General features: G+C 53.7%; 6 protein-coding genes across 6 annotated transcripts, besides 1 other annotated feature; 3 read left to right on the top strand and 3 right to left on the bottom strand.

Annotated features, from left to right (window-relative positions):
* Window positions 1-1,463: 1,463 nt before the first annotated feature.
* CCOS01_13786 (bZIP transcription factor) lies at window positions 1,464-3,346 on the top strand (the record flags this gene model as incomplete). Its single annotated transcript, XM_060461931.1, has 2 exons — window positions 1,464-2,251; window positions 2,302-3,346. 2 exons carry the CDS (start codon window positions 1,464-1,466, stop codon window positions 3,344-3,346), a joined length of 1,833 nt encoding a protein of 610 aa, XP_060307651.1.
* Window positions 3,347-7,161: 3,815 nt separating this feature from the next.
* Window positions 7,162-7,227: a sequence feature (Short protein (CCOS01_13787, KAK1514506.1) was converted to a misc_feature.).
* A 2,568-nt stretch (window positions 7,228-9,795) lies between these two features.
* On the bottom strand, window positions 9,796-12,198 carry CCOS01_13788 (uncharacterized protein; the record flags this gene model as incomplete). Its single annotated transcript, XM_060461932.1, has 6 exons — window positions 9,796-9,847; window positions 10,365-10,429; window positions 10,759-10,817; window positions 10,902-10,935; window positions 11,048-11,261; window positions 11,474-12,198. The coding sequence occupies 6 exons, from the start codon at window positions 12,196-12,198 to the stop codon at window positions 9,796-9,798; spliced, it is 1,149 nt and encodes a 382-aa protein (XP_060307652.1).
* A 1,235-nt stretch (window positions 12,199-13,433) lies between these two features.
* Window positions 13,434-15,080, bottom strand: CCOS01_13789 (uncharacterized protein; the record flags this gene model as incomplete). The annotated part of the gene is made up of 4 exons (XM_060461933.1): window positions 13,434-13,966; window positions 14,089-14,141; window positions 14,195-14,957; window positions 15,029-15,080. The coding sequence occupies 4 exons, from the start codon at window positions 15,078-15,080 to the stop codon at window positions 13,434-13,436; spliced, it is 1,401 nt and encodes a 466-aa protein (XP_060307653.1).
* Window positions 15,081-15,654: 574 nt separating this feature from the next.
* Window positions 15,655-16,719, top strand: CCOS01_13790 (tho complex subunit 7; the record flags this gene model as incomplete). Its single annotated transcript, XM_060461934.1, has 1 exon — window positions 15,655-16,719. One exon carries the CDS (start codon window positions 15,655-15,657, stop codon window positions 16,717-16,719), a length of 1,065 nt encoding a protein of 354 aa, XP_060307654.1.
* Window positions 16,720-16,886: 167 nt separating this feature from the next.
* CCOS01_13791 (tubulin-specific chaperone Rbl2) lies at window positions 16,887-17,377 on the bottom strand (the record flags this gene model as incomplete). Its single annotated transcript, XM_060461935.1, has 2 exons — window positions 16,887-17,084; window positions 17,198-17,377. The coding sequence occupies 2 exons, from the start codon at window positions 17,375-17,377 to the stop codon at window positions 16,887-16,889; spliced, it is 378 nt and encodes a 125-aa protein (XP_060307655.1).
* A 184-nt stretch (window positions 17,378-17,561) lies between these two features.
* CCOS01_13792 (uncharacterized protein) lies at window positions 17,562-17,756 on the top strand (the record flags this gene model as incomplete). Its single annotated transcript, XM_060461936.1, has 1 exon — window positions 17,562-17,756. One exon carries the CDS (start codon window positions 17,562-17,564, stop codon window positions 17,754-17,756), a length of 195 nt encoding a protein of 64 aa, XP_060307656.1.
* Between the last annotated feature and the right edge of the window lie 9 nt (window positions 17,757-17,765).

Here is a 17,765-nt window from a genome sequence, read left to right on the forward strand (position 1 = left end):
GGGCTGCTCTTTCCTACCGTAGTCCAAGGTATCCGTAGATTCTAGGTAGGTACGAGTGCTTCCTTCCTTCCTCTGCCTCTCCAGCTCCACTCTGCTGTCTCCGTCTCGTTCCCCTCCCGTCCTTGCTGTTCTCGCGCCGTCCGTACCTTACCGTACCGTACCGTGGTGACCCTCTTCCTCCGTAAGCTCCCACAGGTAGCCAGTCTGAGGTGAAATCCCGATTTCCTCAGTCTCTTGTTCTTTCCCCACTGCCCTCCCAACCCTGGACTGGGATCTCGACCCGGGCCAGCCTGACCTTCCACACTACCCGCGACCTTACATTGCCTTACTGCGACTCTCCTCCTTTCCCCCCGTCCCATGTCCACCGTATCCTTCTCGAAGCCAAGCAAAGTACCTCACCCCCGGCCACCGTTTCCAACCAGGTACCTCATCCCGGGAATCGCGCAGAAGTGCCGCCTTTGCTGTTGAAAATACAAAACCTTCCCTCTTCCTCCTCCAGCTCTACCTTGCCCGCCCACCAAGAAAACGAGATCACACACCACACACACACACACACACACCATTACTGCGTACTCACACGCACACATTCATACAGACACTATCCGCACTCGCTCGCCCATCCAGCGTCAACCGTACATACCTACATACATATACATACTTTCGCCCCATCCTTCAGACGGTTTCCCTATCGTTGCAACACACATTTGTTTATTATTGTCCCATCATCCCTCTTCCCCACGTCGTCTCACTCTCGACGCAGCCCATTTACGCCGCTTCATCGACTCGACTCACACACACATACTCAAGGCTTTTCCCCCGCCCTGTGTATCTGACCAGACCAGCTACTTTTTCGACTCGCTACAAGATCTGGAGTGCATCGCAGCGCCGTAACACTCGAACAAAAAGAATAACCGATTCCCCGAAAGCCTGTGAGTGTGTTTCTCCCCTTCAGAGCCGTTGTTCTACCTCCTCGTCCTGCACGCACTGCCCTTTAAAACTTTCCGACCACCCTCCACCCGCACATCCTCTCATCCCATCCCCACCAACCTCTCTTATCACTCATCCCGCTCGACCACCTCCGCCCTCTGCTTTTTCCCTTACTTTCTTGCCCTCAACTCAACCCGCGTACGTTTTGCTTGGCCCTCCGAACGAGTCTCGCACAAAAAGCTCGCTTCTCGCCTCTGACTGCAAGTTTCCGCTGCGCAATACATGCATCTTTGCCGCTCAATACACAGCAGCCCAAGCGCATACTCCTCCATACCCTCGTCTGCAATTCTCAGAGTGCGCAGCACCCGTCTCCACATCTCACTCACACCCAAAAATAAACCCTGGGCCACCAACCGTCCTCACCGCTGCGCTGCACTCGACTAACACGCCCTCGCAAGATTAGAAAAATAGGCACCATTGCCATCACAGCACAACATCGCAGTCCACACTCGACTGCTGATTTCACATAACCAGAAATGGTCTCAACGTACCAGATGCCGTCCTTCTACAGACCGACACCTTTGACTGTAGACACAACACAAGCGCAAAAGTACTACGAAGAGGAGGACCACAGCATCCTCGACGAAACTATCTTGGATCACAGCGCACTCGACTCGGGCCTGGAAATGTCGCCTCCCATGGTTGATAGCAGAAGAGATTCCTTCGCCGTTGGCGGCTCTCTCTTCTCACCAAAGACGGAGGACTGGCAGTCAGTCGATATGCAATCCGTGCCATCCAACAACCCTTTCATCGAGCAGCAACACAACAACAACCCCTTCATGCGCCTGGATCATGCTCAGCCTTCCCCTTTCGCCCCTCAAGGCAACGGATGGTCTTTGAGCAATACTTCTGGCTCTTGCACTCCCCTCCAGCAATTCGATGGCATGCCGGCTGAATACGACAATGGCGCTCCCATGTTCCAAAGGCCCGTCCCGGGCCAGACGCCCTTCACCAACCCCACCGGCCAAATCAATATGTTCGCACCCATCGGATCAGGCAACCAGTCCATACCAACTTCACCACAGAAGGGATGGATCGGCCAGGCGGAATCTATGGCCAAGAAGATGCGCCCTGGTAGCCCTACCATCCGCTCACACAACGACATGCGAAGGGGTGACGGCATCCGCAAGAAGAACGCTCGCTTCGATATCCCGGCCGAGCGCAATCTCAGCAACATCGATCACCTCATCGCTCAGTCCACCGATGAGCAAGAGATCAAGGAGCTCAAGCAGCAAAAGCGACTGCTGAGGAATCGCCAGGCAGCGTACGTGCACACTCACTTCCTTTCAATTCCACTTACTAACATTGCAACAGCCTTGACTCTCGCCAGAGAAAGAAGCAACACACCGAGCGGCTTGAAGATGAGAAGAAGCAATTCACCGCTGTGCTCACCGATCTGGAGGAAGAGATGGCCGACATGAGGAAACAGATGGAGCAGCTTTTGAGAGAGAAGCAGTTCAACCAGGAGTACATCGAGTCACTCACCATGGAGAAGGAGGAGATGATCCGCTCCCACACGATCGAAACCGGCGAACTCCGGAAGAAGGTCAGCGTCCTCACCGACCACGTCCAGCGTCTCGAGAGCGCCGCCATGACTGCTCCTGCCAACAACAACTATGTATCTGGCTACGACGACATGGACGGCATGACCATGCCGGGCAGCTGGGACAACGTCAACTTCCTCGGCGAGTACCCCATGGAGCAGGAAGTCAAGCAGGAACTCCAGGTGGTTCCGAACAAGAAGGCTGATGTTTCCTTCCCCGTCGATTCCGAGAAGTCTTCCTCCCAGGGTGGTATTCTCTTCATGCTCTTCCTCGTCGGTGCCTTTGTTCTGTCCAGCCGCTCTACCCCTGCCATTCCCCGGGTCTCCGAGGACGTCCGCGCTGAAGCTGCCACCCTCCTCGAGAACGTATTCAAGGATGCCGGCGTAAACGGTGCATCCAACACCCTGAACGCTCTCGCTCCTCAGCCTTCCGGCGGCTCGTGGGTCGACAACTCGGCCATGCCTATGAGTGACACCTCAATGGGCGGTGTCGCGCCTTCGATGCTCGGCCAGCTTGGCGACTCTCTCACCCAGCCTACCGATGAACAAGCAAATGAGCAACTCTTTGGACTCTCGGCTGCTCAGTACAACGGCGTCAGCTCGCAGGATTTCCTCAACAACGCCCCCGAGCGCACCACCAGCCAAGGACGCAAGAACCTTGCCGATGCCCTCTCAGCGATGCGGACCAACAAGCAATCCGCAGCCGACGTCTACACTAGATCACTACTTTGGGATCAGATCCCCAGCGAAGTCGTCAGAAACTTTGCCAAAATGGTGTCCGAAAGCAACAGCGCGAAAGCGGGCGCTAACGAATAACGAAGACCAAAAAAATTACGATCCCATGATCACATCAACGAATCTCAACTCTTAGCTCAAAATATCATTCTACCAAACATCTTTTTTTCTTTCAGCCGAAGCTCATCATACACTTCCACCGCTCCCGCGGACAAAACCCCAGACATTGTTGCTCACGCACCAAACAATCCTCTTTTCACCGCCAAATGATCGAAGCTCTTCGGACATACTTACTTTCCAACCGCCTTATTTTTGTGATTTTCATTTTGGGACGCCATTTCCCTCCGGTATCTAGCAAGCGAGCGAGCATTCTGGATTTAGTCTGATATCTCTGTATTTCACATATCTAGTTTGGTATCTATTGCTCTTTTCAGGCAAGGAGGGACGGGGGGGAAGAGCATGGGAACACGGGACGGCCAAGCTTTTCCAACGTTTGTACAATGGGGGCAACGGGGTTGGCTTGGAAATGGAGGGGTGGTCACATGGAATCTTGGGTTACCGGAGGAGAGCAGGTCTCACACAACGAGGGACGTCATCTCACAGGAGACGGAGGAAAGGAGAGGGAGGTGGTGTTCGGTTGGGAATCATGTTGCTTTTGTTCTTTTGTCTGATTTTCCTTTTGTTTTATTTCCTTTTATTTCCTTTTTTTTTGGCCTTGACTGGAAAGATGGACAGCACCGCACGAAGTTGCAGATTGTTGACGAGAAACGAGAAAGCGTCTCGCGACGAAACGTGGAAACGGAAATGAGTCGAAACGAATCTCATGATCAATGACAATCAAACGAAACGAAATTTTTACCACGTCACTACTTCTACGAAAGCCTTTTTTTCTTTTGATATTTTCTGCACATCTCATTGCGACATAAACCGACACTAGTACCGGCACACACGCGCACAAACACCAGGACAGACAGTAGGAGAGAGAGAGAGCATTTGGATATTCGGGTAATGAGCAGTCAAACAGCCTGCCGTTGGCCCCCATCTTCTTCATGTTTTTGCCCCCTCGCCTTTCCTTTGGCGTGGGGGAGATCATTCTATTCATGTAGCTACTTGCAAATCTCCAACAAAGATACCAAGGATTCTCCATTGCCTTACTCACCATTGCTTGAAAACATGCCTATCTATGCTTTTACCATGTTGTGACGCGCAGTAGCCGACCATGGGAACAGATGACACTTGCAGGTTCCTTGCTACTTGTGAACCCCCCGGCTCCAGGTGAGGTTGAAGTCAAAGACTAGCAAGGAGTCATCGTCCCTCGTGCGTCGCTGATCGGTTGATCCGATCCGCGAGGAGCGCAGGAAACCTTTTTGACGCATGGGGAGGGAAGGGATTCTCGGTCAACGTTTGGGGGAGGAGGAAACTGGCTAGGCAACACCCAATGCGGACCAAGCCTAGAGGCTGAGTACCTAGTATAGTGGTGTAAGTTCCTAGGTACATAGGTGGGTTCCCTGCCGAGGGGGGGCGATGGCGGGTTACCGTGTCATATAACAACGGTTCTACTATGATGATCAACGTTTTTGGGTCACTCCTCGTTCTGGGTGGCTCGTTGTTCGGGGTAGAGTTCGTTGAGGGGATGGGAATGGAGGGGCGAAGTTACGAAAGCAAACAAGCCAACGCCGGTCCGGAAACTTGGAATGAGGGCCGAGGATAGAAGCGTGACGACCTAGATATGGACGGCGAGGAGGACGAGCAAGGGAAGGGCGGGGCAACGGGAACGAACGAACGAAACGAAACGAAACGATGTACACAGGGAAATTATGTTGAACGCAGAGGCGAATGAGGCCATCTATTGGTTCTCGTTTTGGGAGTGTACGTGATAAGATGGGCATTGTAAGGTCCGATGGGGTTGTGGCTTGGGCGATGCGAGGTGTGGAGAGTGGAGGGTGAGAGGGAGGGTACACGATCGTTCCCGGTTTCCGAAGTGTGCGTGTGAAGTGTGACTTGTTTCCGTTGGTCAGTGGTAGGTCTTTTTTTGGTCTTGGAACGACTCTCGGGATCGTTAGTGTTGAATAATATTGACCACTGAGATGCGAGAGAAGTGGGTGAGTGACCAAAGTTGCATCATGGTATTTTCCTGCCTACCAGCAAGGTTTCGTTTCCACTTTCGGGATGATCCATTCTTGAAATCCGGGAATAGTGCGAGATGTCCCCCTTCTGCTTGAGGCAAAGCAAGAGTAGTATGTGAGGATCGGGGTGGTAATGGAGGGAGACATGCGGGCGTTAGCGTTGGTCGCATGAGGAGGGCAAGACGATGGACGGGGAGGGATTTTGGAGATGTGGGATTGGTTGATAATGCAGCTTATTCTGCTCGGGGCGGCGCGTGAGAGCTGGGTGCAAACGAAGGGGGGGTTGACTGGGATGGACGGGCTGAGATATTCTGCTGCCTCTATACTAGTGACATGCAGGTTCAAAGAGACGGACTTTTTCGCGGGCTTTGGTTAGAATCTACCTTTCCGTACCTAAGGTGAGTTGAGGGCCGACTGAAGATGTGTGTGTAAGTCTGGAGGCGGAGGCGGAGGCGGGGATAAATCTGGGTGGCTGGGAAAGGGGAGCTTGGGTGAGCATAGAGAGAGAGAGCTTGGAGCTTGGGGCAAGTGAATTGCATTAGGTTGAGAATTTAGACCCGAGAGCTTTTGGAGAAGAATGGTATTGTTTCCGGCTGAAGAAGTATACCTAGACTACAGAGTAGCGCCGCCGAACTGCCTTGTTTCGCGCGGTGGTACAGACGCTGCGGAAAGATGTGCCGTGAATGAGAGAGGCAAGCCACACTTGTACGCGCAACGCTAGAGTAGTCACTCGGGCGGTGCGGGTGGGAAGGATGCAGATGGTGGTGGTGGTGGTGGTGCTTTTTGCCAGGATTTCTTTTCTTCCTGCAGGTTTTCTTAGAGACTTTTCGCCAAGAGTAGCTTGTCTTTTTCCGATGAGCTCACTTGTGTCATGGAAGGGGACTTGGGTGAGAGGGAAGGTGAGGTGAAGTGAGAAAAGGTCAGGCACTCCGAAGAAGGGACAACTGAGATTCTCCCGTATTTCATTGGCATTGTGAGATGTCCCATGTGGTGGTCATGATGTGAAATGTCAACGAGTCGCACCAGGTCCATCTAGGCGTCCTCCAAAATAGGAACGTAAGACGACAGGCAGACACATCACAGGCCTAGAAACATAAACCCTCTGTTCCTCGCGTGGGCTTTTCCACTGAACTCATCACCTCCATCGTGCGCAGAGGCACACTAGAATAGGGGAGGAAACACCACCCACCCACCCAACCTGTCGTCGCTCGTATGCGTGTCTCAGACACTCTCGAGGCCGCATGCTTGAGCTCGCGCTCACGGGAGCCAAGATGTGTTGCAGTTGCCCAGTGGGTAGGCAGGCAGGGCACGGGGGAAGCAGTGGTGGGAGCCCGTCACGGGTTTGAGCTGATGACAGGACATTGTGGTTCTTCTTTCCACTGGGTTCGTTGATGTAGAGGTCATCTATCTGTCTCTCATTCCACGGATGTCTCTATTCCCGTATGCACGCCGACCTCCTTGTCCTGCATGAGTTCGCATGATGCTTCCTAAACCCAGCTGCAGGCAGCGAGAGCCACCGCCGCCGCTACCGCCGCTGCTGTTGCAGTGCGTGATACAGAGAACCATGCGAGGAGGGCGTGTAAGTCGCAAATTGTGAGTACCCATGTATACGTGCAACAGAGAAGGAGGAAAACGCCAGAAGAATGCCGTGAGGTGATGAGTGAAAAGGTCCATGTTAGTCTCACCGTACTTTCCTCGGAGGCGAGAGATGCTAAGGCAAGGTCAGGATCTAGGTCAAGGACTGGTGAATACATTAGTCTCAAGGTGCGGATGGAGGCGAAACGGTTCTGCTCACTGCGATTTCCCGCATCTTACTGGCCTTTTCCTCACCTTTAGAAGATTGCACTTGTGCTGTTAGGTGCAGAAACGGTCTGGTGGCGATGGGGGTTTCTTCCGATCCTTCGCTATCGTCCGCTCGGCTTCTTCTTTACTGCTATCGCATCGCGGGAGCAGGTGAGCAGAAGATAATGAAAGAGGGAACATCATGCAAGCCATGAGTTAGCCTTGCGTCGCCGCGATGCGCAAGGTTCGGATGGGAGGAGAAAGTGAAGACGGAAGCAGCAGTTCGTCTCTTTTCTTGCAGAAGAACATCCTCCCCCCCCCCCCCCCCAATTTCCCCCCTTTCCCGACATCGCGTCTCGAAGCGGAACTAAGGTGAAGCCAAGGTGAGTCTTGCGATGTAATCTAGAAGGTCCGGTCGACGGGATTGCTGACGTTGCACCTTTTCATTGGGCCGTTGCACCTACTTAGCACCTAGCTCTTCATGAGCATAGCTCCCAAGAGAAATTTCTCTCTTCCCGCCTTTGCTGCAAGCGGGCTTGACGAGATGAACTGCTGCTCCGTGACTCCCTCAATCTTTGCGGAGAATTTGGGAAAAAAGGAAGATGGACCCGATCGATCTTCACCCATGCAGAATTAATGCAAGAAGAACGCGCGCGGCACGTGTGAGTTTGTCGGATCTGGATTGCGCGGAGATGGAGAGGAGATGCGCATGGCAAATCACCCCCCATGCCATTCCCACTTCCCACTAAGGCACGTTCTACTGCAGTCTCCAAGATTCTTCTGTTCGATTTCAGGTGTGAGTTTCCGAAAGAACGGGGAGGAAGTCAATGACGATGCATGCTTGCCTCGCGTCTTCGCTTCTTTTGCGCGCGTGAGTCAAGGTAAGACGCAAGCGCTGCCACCGTTTCGCTGGGCTTGGTCTGTACTTTGAGAAAAGCGGAATCGATATACGGTGAATACGGATACAGACGGTCGTACGTTTATTTGGTCGTTCTGTCTTTGCTGGTTGCTCAGGCGGTTCTTGGTATAGACGGTCATACCTACCTCCTCAACTCACCAGATCTTGACAGAGGACCCTCAAGTAATCTATTCCATGGTCCCATTCTCAGACACCGCCCATAGATTCAGAAAAGACCGGAGGAAGTTCAAAGACATGTCTCATCGGCTCCTGGTGACTCACTACAATCAATATGTTTCTCGAGGACGAAACGCAGTGTAACCCTTTAGCGATACCCTTCGTATGGCTCTCCACACAGGTACCCCTGAGGTAAAAGGGGACCCGCAGGAACAAACACAAAGGCGAGAAAGAAGTAAGGGGCGGATGAGCGGCTGAGGGCGAGGAGGTAGCGTGAGTGAGGTAGGGTATCGTGGTAGTTCATCGTGGAACTCCATGACGTTTGTATGAGCTTGTTCACAGTGGCAGCGCCAAAAGAGTTATGAAGAGTAGAAGGAGAGAAAGAACGAGAGGGGTTTGACGTTACGGTGCTACGATTTTGCAACGTCTGCGTATCACCCCGCCCTGACAGCCCCGCGCCCTCTATATGCTGCTGAAAGAAGCAAGTTCGTGGCGCCTTGGGGAACCCAAACGAGACTCGGACAAAATTGAGATGATGGTTCGGCCCGGCGAAAGGCACGGTGTGCTTTTCCCTCCCGTGTAGATACCCGGGTCGGGTGCACCCGTTCTCCGTGCCCCGTGGCCCCGTCTACCCGGCTTCCGTCATCAGTCATCAGTCACATTACCCGCAAGATAGACGGTCGATGGGATCTCATTAAATAGAATGCATCGCTTTTTTTCTTAAAATATGAATCCCTGTGGTGATAATGCGGGGTATGTAGAACAGTAAAATAATAAAGCAAGAGGACAGTACCAGCCTTTGCGACGGCAGCCGGGAACTTGCTATAGGCATCAACATGGCCACAAGCTCCGTGTCTCGCATACAGAACCCAGGTGCTTAACCTGCAAGTCCATCCCAACGAATACTGAAGACGAAGCAAAGGCTTCACGAGAGGACCAGAACAGCTTGCTCCCCCCCCCCCCCCCACCCCTTTCCCTGCCTCGCCGGGAGCCAGCTTCTCTGCTTTCCCCACACTCGCGAGACCAAAAGGTTTCGCCCGTCCGACGGCGCACAGCGTAGAGCACGCCGACAAATCGCCGTTCCCCACATGGAGTACCTGTGTCTATTTGTCGCCGTACGCACCTTGTCCCGCCTGATGAGATCGCCGTGGTACTCCTATCCCGCTAGGTGAGGGCGCTCAGGAGAGGGGTAAGGGGACAAAAACATGAACTCATCAAGGGAAAGGCTGACAAAAGAGCCATGATTTGTGTCCCCATTCCTCTCTCCCCCTCCTTTCGACACCGTCGCTGTGCTTCGGACACATAATCAGGATGGCCCAAGGAACGGCCGAAGCCTCGTGTTACGATCTCGCATGTTGGGCGAAACCGCGACAGGAAAAGACAGGGAGAGAGAAAGTGTAACCGCCGGGTAGAAGCTGAGCGGGACTGCCGAACCGGAATCGGAACGTGCCACCCGTTTCGAGTATGTGATGCCGTGTCACCGGTGGCTCAGTCATTTCATGCACACACTGGGCCCCTCTGTTCCGTGATTTGCTGCCTCCTTATCTCTACTTCTTCTTCTTGTCGCCGGCATCTGGGTCGTACTTTTCCTTCCAGATCCTATTGAGTTCGCGGGTGGTTAGCCTTTGGGTATCACAGAGGAATTCTGGCCAAACGGGGTGGTGCTAGATTGTGTGGGTAATGGCGTCAGGAACGCAAAGATAGGGGGAGAAAGGACAGGCGAGCAAGTGAACTGGCAGGCAGGCAAAGAGTAATCGCGACGAATCGCAGCCTCGGGAAACAGCATCGAGTCTTCGCGGGCGCTTTGGGGAACGCGGCGTAGCGCAGGAGGGCTTGCAGAGGCAGGTAACCGCGTGCAGCTCCGGGAAAGCTGACGGTCATCCAAGTTTGAATGACAGGGCGAGCTCCCACATTTTGGGGGGAAGGCAGAGTAAAACAAAGCCTTGGGAGCCTATCAATGCCGCAGCGCGCAAGTCATCCGCGACAAGGGAGCTGCAGCTCCCCCCCCCCCCCCCCTTCTCCAGTGATGCATGCGCCGAATCCAACTCTGGGGAAAACCCCCCTCAACGAACCAGTGGATAAGAAAGAAAGGAATGAACAAACAGGCTCGACTTACCATGAATTGCCTAGTGTTTTGTTGCCGTTCTTTTCAGCCAACCGGTAGTAACGGGCTGCTGCAAACTGGACATGTTGTCAGCCTCATGTGATGACATTGAGCATGCGTCCTGCGCGGGTTCCTGTTTGCGGCCGTCTTTTAGGGTCGCCGTATTGATGCCCAACCTGGACCGACGCAGGTTGCTGACAACCCAAGTAGGACGTCGACCAGTATCAGCGTGCTCTCTCACGCATCTCATGACCTGTGTGGTCTCGCTGAGTGCAAGCCACACAATACCTGAGGCTGCTGAGGCTGATGCTGTCTGCCCCTAAAGACCAGGTTCTGGACCTCACGTCGCAGGACCCGGTAGACGCAATGCCGCTCGAAATGATGGGTGATATGTGACCAAACGTACCTTGTCCTTTTTGCATCCGAAGCCTTCTACATAGCACCAGGCTACCTCGTTCATAGCATCTGAGACGAGCAAGGCGGATTAGCGCACCGCTACACATTCATTGGGCCTCAACGCCTCGGAGTGCATCATCATGGCAGACTCACCAGTATCTCCAAGGTTCGCCGCAGTCTCATAGTACTATGACGACGAGATGTCAGTTCTAGACCTTCGAGGCGTATCCACCTTGGGCTTTCAAAGGCATTCCTTGCCCCCCTCTCCCATCCTCTGGTCTGTGGACGGGATAACTCACCTGCTTTGCCGCTATTGGGTCCTTGGCTGTGCCCCAGCCGTGTCGAAAGGAATTCGCCAACTCGAATATGGCCAGAACGAGCTCACCCTTGGCAGCACCACCCTTTTTAAGCCCTGCCTTCAACGCCATCTGCTCGACGGTTGCCGCATTCGACGCCGCCGCCGAGAGATACTTGATGGCCCCTTCTGGATCTGGTTCGCAACCCCATCCGTGCCTATCAAACCCTGTCAGCAAACCCGTCCAAATAGCCCAAGTATCGTGGCACCTGTAATGTCATGCTCCCAAAGCCCTCCCAGTCCCCACGATGCAACATGATCGCCCGGCGAGCCGTGGCGCGCCCCGCGCCATGATCCCGTCTTATAGGTACGGGAAAAGTGCCGAGTAGTAGCCGAGACCATTCCACATGCAAGGCAGAAGGCAACTCACCTCAAAGAGAGACCGTATAGGAACTGGCTCAGGGTGTTATTCGCCCCTTTCGGGTCAGCCAAGCGGGCAAACATGGCCGTCGAGTTCTCGAAGTCTCCCGCCTCGTGCAGCCGGATAGCCTCCTGAATATCCTCGTCAATGGCCGGAGATGAGACCGCCGCGCCCTGCGTCCTGCCTCTCGTCATATCCCCTCCACCGCCCGCGTCGTTCGCCAACGGCGTCGCGGGCCTGCTCTTATTCGCCGAAGCCAACATGGTCGCGCGCTTCTCCCACTGCAGCTCGTCCCCCTCGCCGCCCTCGGCCGTGGTCACAATGTCGGGTAGGTTCTGCGGGACGTTTTCTGACGAGGCGGGCGAGCGGCTGAGGTGCAGCCGCTCCGATAGCCGTCTCCCAATCTTGCCATTGTTGTTCGAGTGGGAGTTGGAGGTCGAGCTCGCCTGCGAGGAGGCGGACGCGCTGCGCGAGCGGCTGTTGCCGAAGAAGACGTCGAGGCTGCGCCGGGGCTTCTGGCCGCTGCCGCCGTCGTTGCCGTTCGGGTTCAGGTAGTGTTCCTTGCCGTCGTCGAAGCCCGGGGGTCCGCTCGGGGGGTGGATGACCTCTTGGGTGTGTGTGTCTGATCGAATGAATTTGAATTCGGGGGCCGCCAGCCTGTCTACTGCATCCTTGCTGCTGTGCTCGCCGTTGTCGAGTTTCTCCTTCTTCTTGAGAACGTCGCGTATGCCCATGATGACGTCGGGAAAGAATTAGTGCTGATCCAGCATGTATGCTTGAAGCTCATGGACTAGGTAGGTCAGGTCTAGAAATAGGAGGGCCGGGAAATTAGAAATAGCGACAAGAAGAAAGAAGGTGTCTTTGGCAAAGAGCAATTGTTCAATTATCCATGAGTAAAAATCCAACAACGACCTATGTTCAACGCAGGACAGGCAGTGTTGTCAGACTTGGTGCTATTCTCAGCTTCGGGAAAGGATGAAGAGAGTGTGTAGTCCAAGGGGCTGAGCAGATGGCGGTGCTGTTCAAAGACGCGAATCCTCCCACAAGGCAGCGGCAGCAGCCTCAGATCAGCAAGCCCCCCGATCCGACCACGATATGGCTGCCAAATGACGGGTCTCCATTAGCGCCTCGCAATAAGCTCCCCTAGCCCGCTGTCCGAGGGGGACAAAGGAGGGCTGATCAGAAGACAACATGTGGACAGTGGCGCCGACTGCTCCGACTGGAAATGGGGGCGAAAAAGGGCCAAGAGGGGTCTCTGGGCAGTGGGAACTTGAAGCTTGTGTGGTGTGTCAGCGCAAGGAATTGTCATCGAATGACGGCTGATTTCAGGAGTCCACAGGGGAGAGGAATGGCGGGGTAAAATTCTAATGGAAATTTTAATTGATCTAGTTGAGACACCCGCGAACAGTTGGGCCGGCCCGCACGCGGAAATGATGCTTGGCCCAATGTCACTCTTCCACATGGAGAATTCTTCCCCAATATCGCATACTGATGAAACTAATAGTAGACAATGAATTCTATGTTTTTTTAGAATCAAGTTTTTCGAGACTCAAGGAGACATCAAACATCGACAGGACATAGAGTCTTGAAATGTCGTTCTGTTTTACCCCGGCTCATACCATGTATTATATTTTTGCTTCTGCTTTTCGTGTTCCATAATGTATATTTCTATCCATTTCTGCTACTTCTTTTCGGTCTTCTTTTTCTTCTTGTTCATAATCGTTATCATGATTATCTATTCTTTTCTGCTTTGTGCTTGGTATCTTGGTATCAATGCTCTGTTCCTGCATTTCCTTTGTGGGTATAGTTTGTGGTTTTCTTCCCCAATCGTTTTCGTAACCTTGAAGTATGTCCGCCGTCAAATGGCTCGAGGCCTTTCTTGGTCTGGACCCCTTCAAGGACTGGATAGCAAGCATGTTAGTAGTGAAAAGAGACCATTCGGCCTCGGCAAGGTGGCATCAGGTCACAATCAGAAAGAGATATAATCTTTCTGAACCTTGAAGTCAGTATCATCACCAGCACCATCGGTGATAAACTCCTCCACTTCGTCTGAGTCCACGTCGTCGCTGTCGACCGGCTCGTCATCGCTCGACAAATCCTCCATCTCGTCACCGTCCGCCCGTTTTCGAAGGACGCTTGCCCTCTCGCGGTGAAGGAGCTTGCAGCCCCTGGTTTTACACTTGCCCGTGTTGCTGAAGTCGGGGCACTCGAAGACGTGTCGCTCTTCGCATTCGTCTCCCTTGTCGCAGTAGCCGTACATCCCAAAGGAACGGCAGACCAGAGCACCTGAGGATACACTAGAATGAGCATAGGGACAAGTAGAGTTGGCACAATTGCCCTTGACGAAGTGAACGCAAGTCGGAATGCGCTGGGGCGTCAAGTCATGGGACAGATCGCAAGAATCCCCACTGGCGCAGGTTCCCTTGTGCAGCATCTCACGGCAAATGGCAACTTTCGTAGCATCGTGCTTGTATCGACAAGATGGTCCCTTGGCACATGAACCTAAAATGAAATGATGGTGGTTAGTGGAGTCCGGTATATCATACCCACTTGAGCAAGAAATCATCCAAATCTGTCGGATCGGATATTGCGTGGGCAATCGAATAAGATTGTGAGTAAAATACCAGTCAGCGAAAACATGCTGCAAGGCACGTCGACCTTTTTGACGCCAGTTTGGCTGGGGGAGCGACTCAAGTTAGCAATTGTCGGCCAGGAGGGAAGGGTTCATACCGTTGAGCTTTGAGCACACCGTCACGGTAAAGATTACCGGTCTTGCTTCGATGAAATTTGACACCCCCAACGAAGGCGACTTTGGGGGTAGCGTTGACTGGGTGTAGATCTCCTGTACGATTGTAAGTTTGCTCCGCTGTGCAAGGCTGTAGTCGTAACGCACCCGACACCTTGATGAGCTTGCTGCCGCTGTTCGCGACACGGAAGCGAATGCCTTTAATCTCTATCTCGTGATTACCTGTCGCTGTCGGGTTAGTAGGAGTATGCGGTGCGCTTGCATTGCCGCTGTAGCGTTGGAAATGGCTGGCGAGCTGTTGTTGCTCGCGCGCGTCCTGCTGACGAATCTTCTGTTGGCGCGACGCCTCAATGGCCTTAACATGTGCTTCATTGGTCTTGTCATAAACGGCCGAGTTGATCAGCGACCTCTGACCGCGGGTGTTCTTCGAGATCCAAGCGCCTGAGGAAGTGGTCGAGACAGAACCCTCAGCCGGAGACGACGCATCGGAAGGAGGTGTTTGGGTTCCATCTTTGTTTACCACCAAGGACCGATGCCGAAAACCTGTCGGGCCTCCTCGGGTGGAGGGGTACGGCTGGACTCGATGCTTGTGAGGGAAGGCGCCATGTCGGTGAGTGTTGTCTGTGATGTGTAAGCGCAGGATGATTTTATCGGTCTCAAGATTAAACATACGACGAAGATAGGAAGCCTGGCTGCTTGGGACCGATTGAACGCCAGCTTGCTGGGCCTTGTGAAGGTTGATCTTGCCTGTTTGCCACTACGTTAGAGAATACGCGCTCTTGTCACATGTGTCTGGTTACAGAAAAAGCACTACGTACCCGCAAGCTGGCCGATTCTGGCCAGCAGTTCTTGTTCTTCCTGAGATGGCATGTCCTAGTTTTGCAGAGTTGTACTGTCTTTTTGTTGTGGTGTTTCTGAGCTTTGCAACCAAAGAAATGCTGTTGCGCCTGAGGGAGTTGGTGTGTTTTTGCGAAGATGAGATCACCGAATGTTGGGAAGGTAGACGCTTTGACAGTGCGATCGGAGTTTCCTTGTCTTGGGCAGGTAGAGGGGACAGTGACCCACTTCACAGCGCTTAAGGCTCGAGAGGTAGCTGACCAATCTGCGCTAAGCAAGGCATGTGTGGCTGCTGGCCTGCTACTGCAAGGCTGTGAAAGAAGAAAGGTGCACGACCTGGAGCTTCTTTTCCTCTACAGCTGCTCCTTTTGAGTTCAGTCCTGCATTTTCATCATCGTCAACTGTGGTATCCGATTTGTCGCTCACATCAATCGCACTATCTTGCAACACTCAGCTCAGAAGAACTACGGCTTTATTGTTCTTGAGCTGATTGGCAGGACCAGCGAGGAATCGACCTCCTACAGCACAGCCCCAGGGTCGAAGCTCATCTAGCTTTTACAATTCGACAAGCGACACAGTACAGCTTTCCTTAGTTCAATCCCGCGAAATGGCGTCAACTTGGGGTCTTCTGGATGATAAGGAGGAGCAGGAGTTGCACAAAACGCGACTGGTCAACATCGAGGAGAAGCCCTTCAAGCGCATCACCAAGCGGCTCACATCCATCTCGACGATTGTAAATGCCCACTCGAAACAGCAACCTACCCCTCCGCCCGAGGGCGCAAACGGCGACAATGACGTCGATACTGAAGTGAAGGAGGAGACCAAGACCGCTCAAACCCTGCGAGAGATTGATCAGATCAAAGACGATCTCACCCTCGACTTCGCCGCATTCGATAGCAGTATTGCCCGCCTGCAATTCCTCCTTGATGCGAATGTACGCGAGCGCGAACGCTACAAAGCTGACCAGCAACGCATTCTCGAGGAATGCCAAAACGTCCGAGACAACAACGTGCGGCTGCGCGAACAGCTGGATGGCGCCAGGGCGACGCTTGCCCAACGTAAGGAGTATGACAAGCTCGCCAACGCGCTCATGGCTAAGGGCCTGCGGCCGCGCGGGGAGCAGGAGTCGAACCTGAAGAAGCTCGAGGAGGAGATTCGCGACCTGGAGAAGGAAAGTGAGACCTATGCGGTGACGTGGCGGGAGCGACGCGATCAGTTCAGCAAAATTATGGATGAAGGCATGCAACTGCGCAGACAGATCCGCGACGAGAAGGAGGAGGTCGAGAGACGGGAGGGCATGAACGAAGACGGCGAGGAGGACGGCGACGCTTCTAGAGGGGGCAACACGCCTCGGCACGTCTCTAGCGGCAACGTCACGCCGCACCCAGACAGCGGTGCCGTGCCGAGACCGGCGTCGGCGCACGAGGGTCAGTCGGAGGATCAATCTGAGGGTCTCAAGCCTCGAGCGAGTGGCCTGGGCGGCTTTTCGCGATCTGGCAGCGCCGTCCCGAGTCAGAATGGCACTCCTCAGCCTCAAGATGATGATGAGGGCGAGATTGAAGAGGGAGAGGACGTTGAGATGGATGACCGCCATGATACCCAACTTACTTCGGGAGGCGATACGCCTCAAATCACAGTGGACGCACCGGAGAGCATGGAGGTGGACAGCTAAGCAAATCAAGTGCTTCGCAGGATCCTAGAATAGTCCCTCAATTGAGATACCCATTAAATTAGGTAGCTGTCTTGCCTCTGACGCTCGCCTGTCCTTAACACAACGCAATCCCGAACCTCTTCTCATCTTTGATATCAGAATGCAGGGAAAAAGAAACAATCATAACTCTAAGCAGAGACGTCGTCTTTGAGATACGTCTTCTCCTCCTTGCCCTTTGCGAGCGCAAGTCTCGCCGTCTCCAGCTCCTCAGGCGACGCACCGCCGCTCTCAGCCAGAGCAATCTGCTCCTCCAGCTTGACGGTCGCGTCCTCGACGCGGGTTCTCAGCTCGGGGAACACCTTTTGCGTCTCCTCCACCGCGAGTTTCTAGTCCCCCCAAAGTCAGTCAGCCGGGGTGTTACACGCAAAAACGAATCACTGATACTTCGGAGGAGCGAGAACTCCAGCGGTAATGGTAAGTGACGGATGGGAAAACCTACCAGCTGCTTGAGCATGTACTCCCGGTTTCCGTCCTCATCGGGCTTGCCTTCCTTGATCTCATTCTCCAGAGTCGTGACCTTGCCTCTTTGCTGGATGAGTTCCTTCTCGTACGAGATCTCCTCCTTGAGGAGTCTGGTGACGGAGAGGGTCGCGACGGTGAGCTGGGAGGGGGGCGCCATGGTTGTCTGTTGGTGAGGTGGTGCTGATGAAGTTTTGAGTAGCGGCGGGGTGAAAGATTCAAGTTTGTAGTTATATCCGATGAATGGGGTTCAGTCTTCTGCGGTGGTGATGCGTGAGAATGGGGTCTTTCGGTGAAGTAAGGTAAGTCGAAGTGTAGTCAGTCTTGTAATTACATACCTTCCTATGCTTCGGCTGATTGCTTTCCTGCTTTTGTTTACTACACGGGATCCCGGCTGTTCCTGTTGCTTGGCTGGCTACGTCAAGGTGCACTCAGGCTGGTGCCTTGGAAAGGGTTTTGGTGGGGGTTTCACGGCGGGGTGCATCCCGGCAACCTTACCTCATCTCAGCAACCCATTTTGGGGAACTCGTCTTCTTTAGGCGACCATT

The sequence above is a fragment of the Colletotrichum costaricense genome (genome assembly GCF_030867565.1).
Source record: "Colletotrichum costaricense strain IMI 309622 chromosome Unknown Scaffold_18.1, whole genome shotgun sequence".
Taxonomy (NCBI): domain Eukaryota; kingdom Fungi; phylum Ascomycota; class Sordariomycetes; order Glomerellales; family Glomerellaceae; genus Colletotrichum; species Colletotrichum costaricense.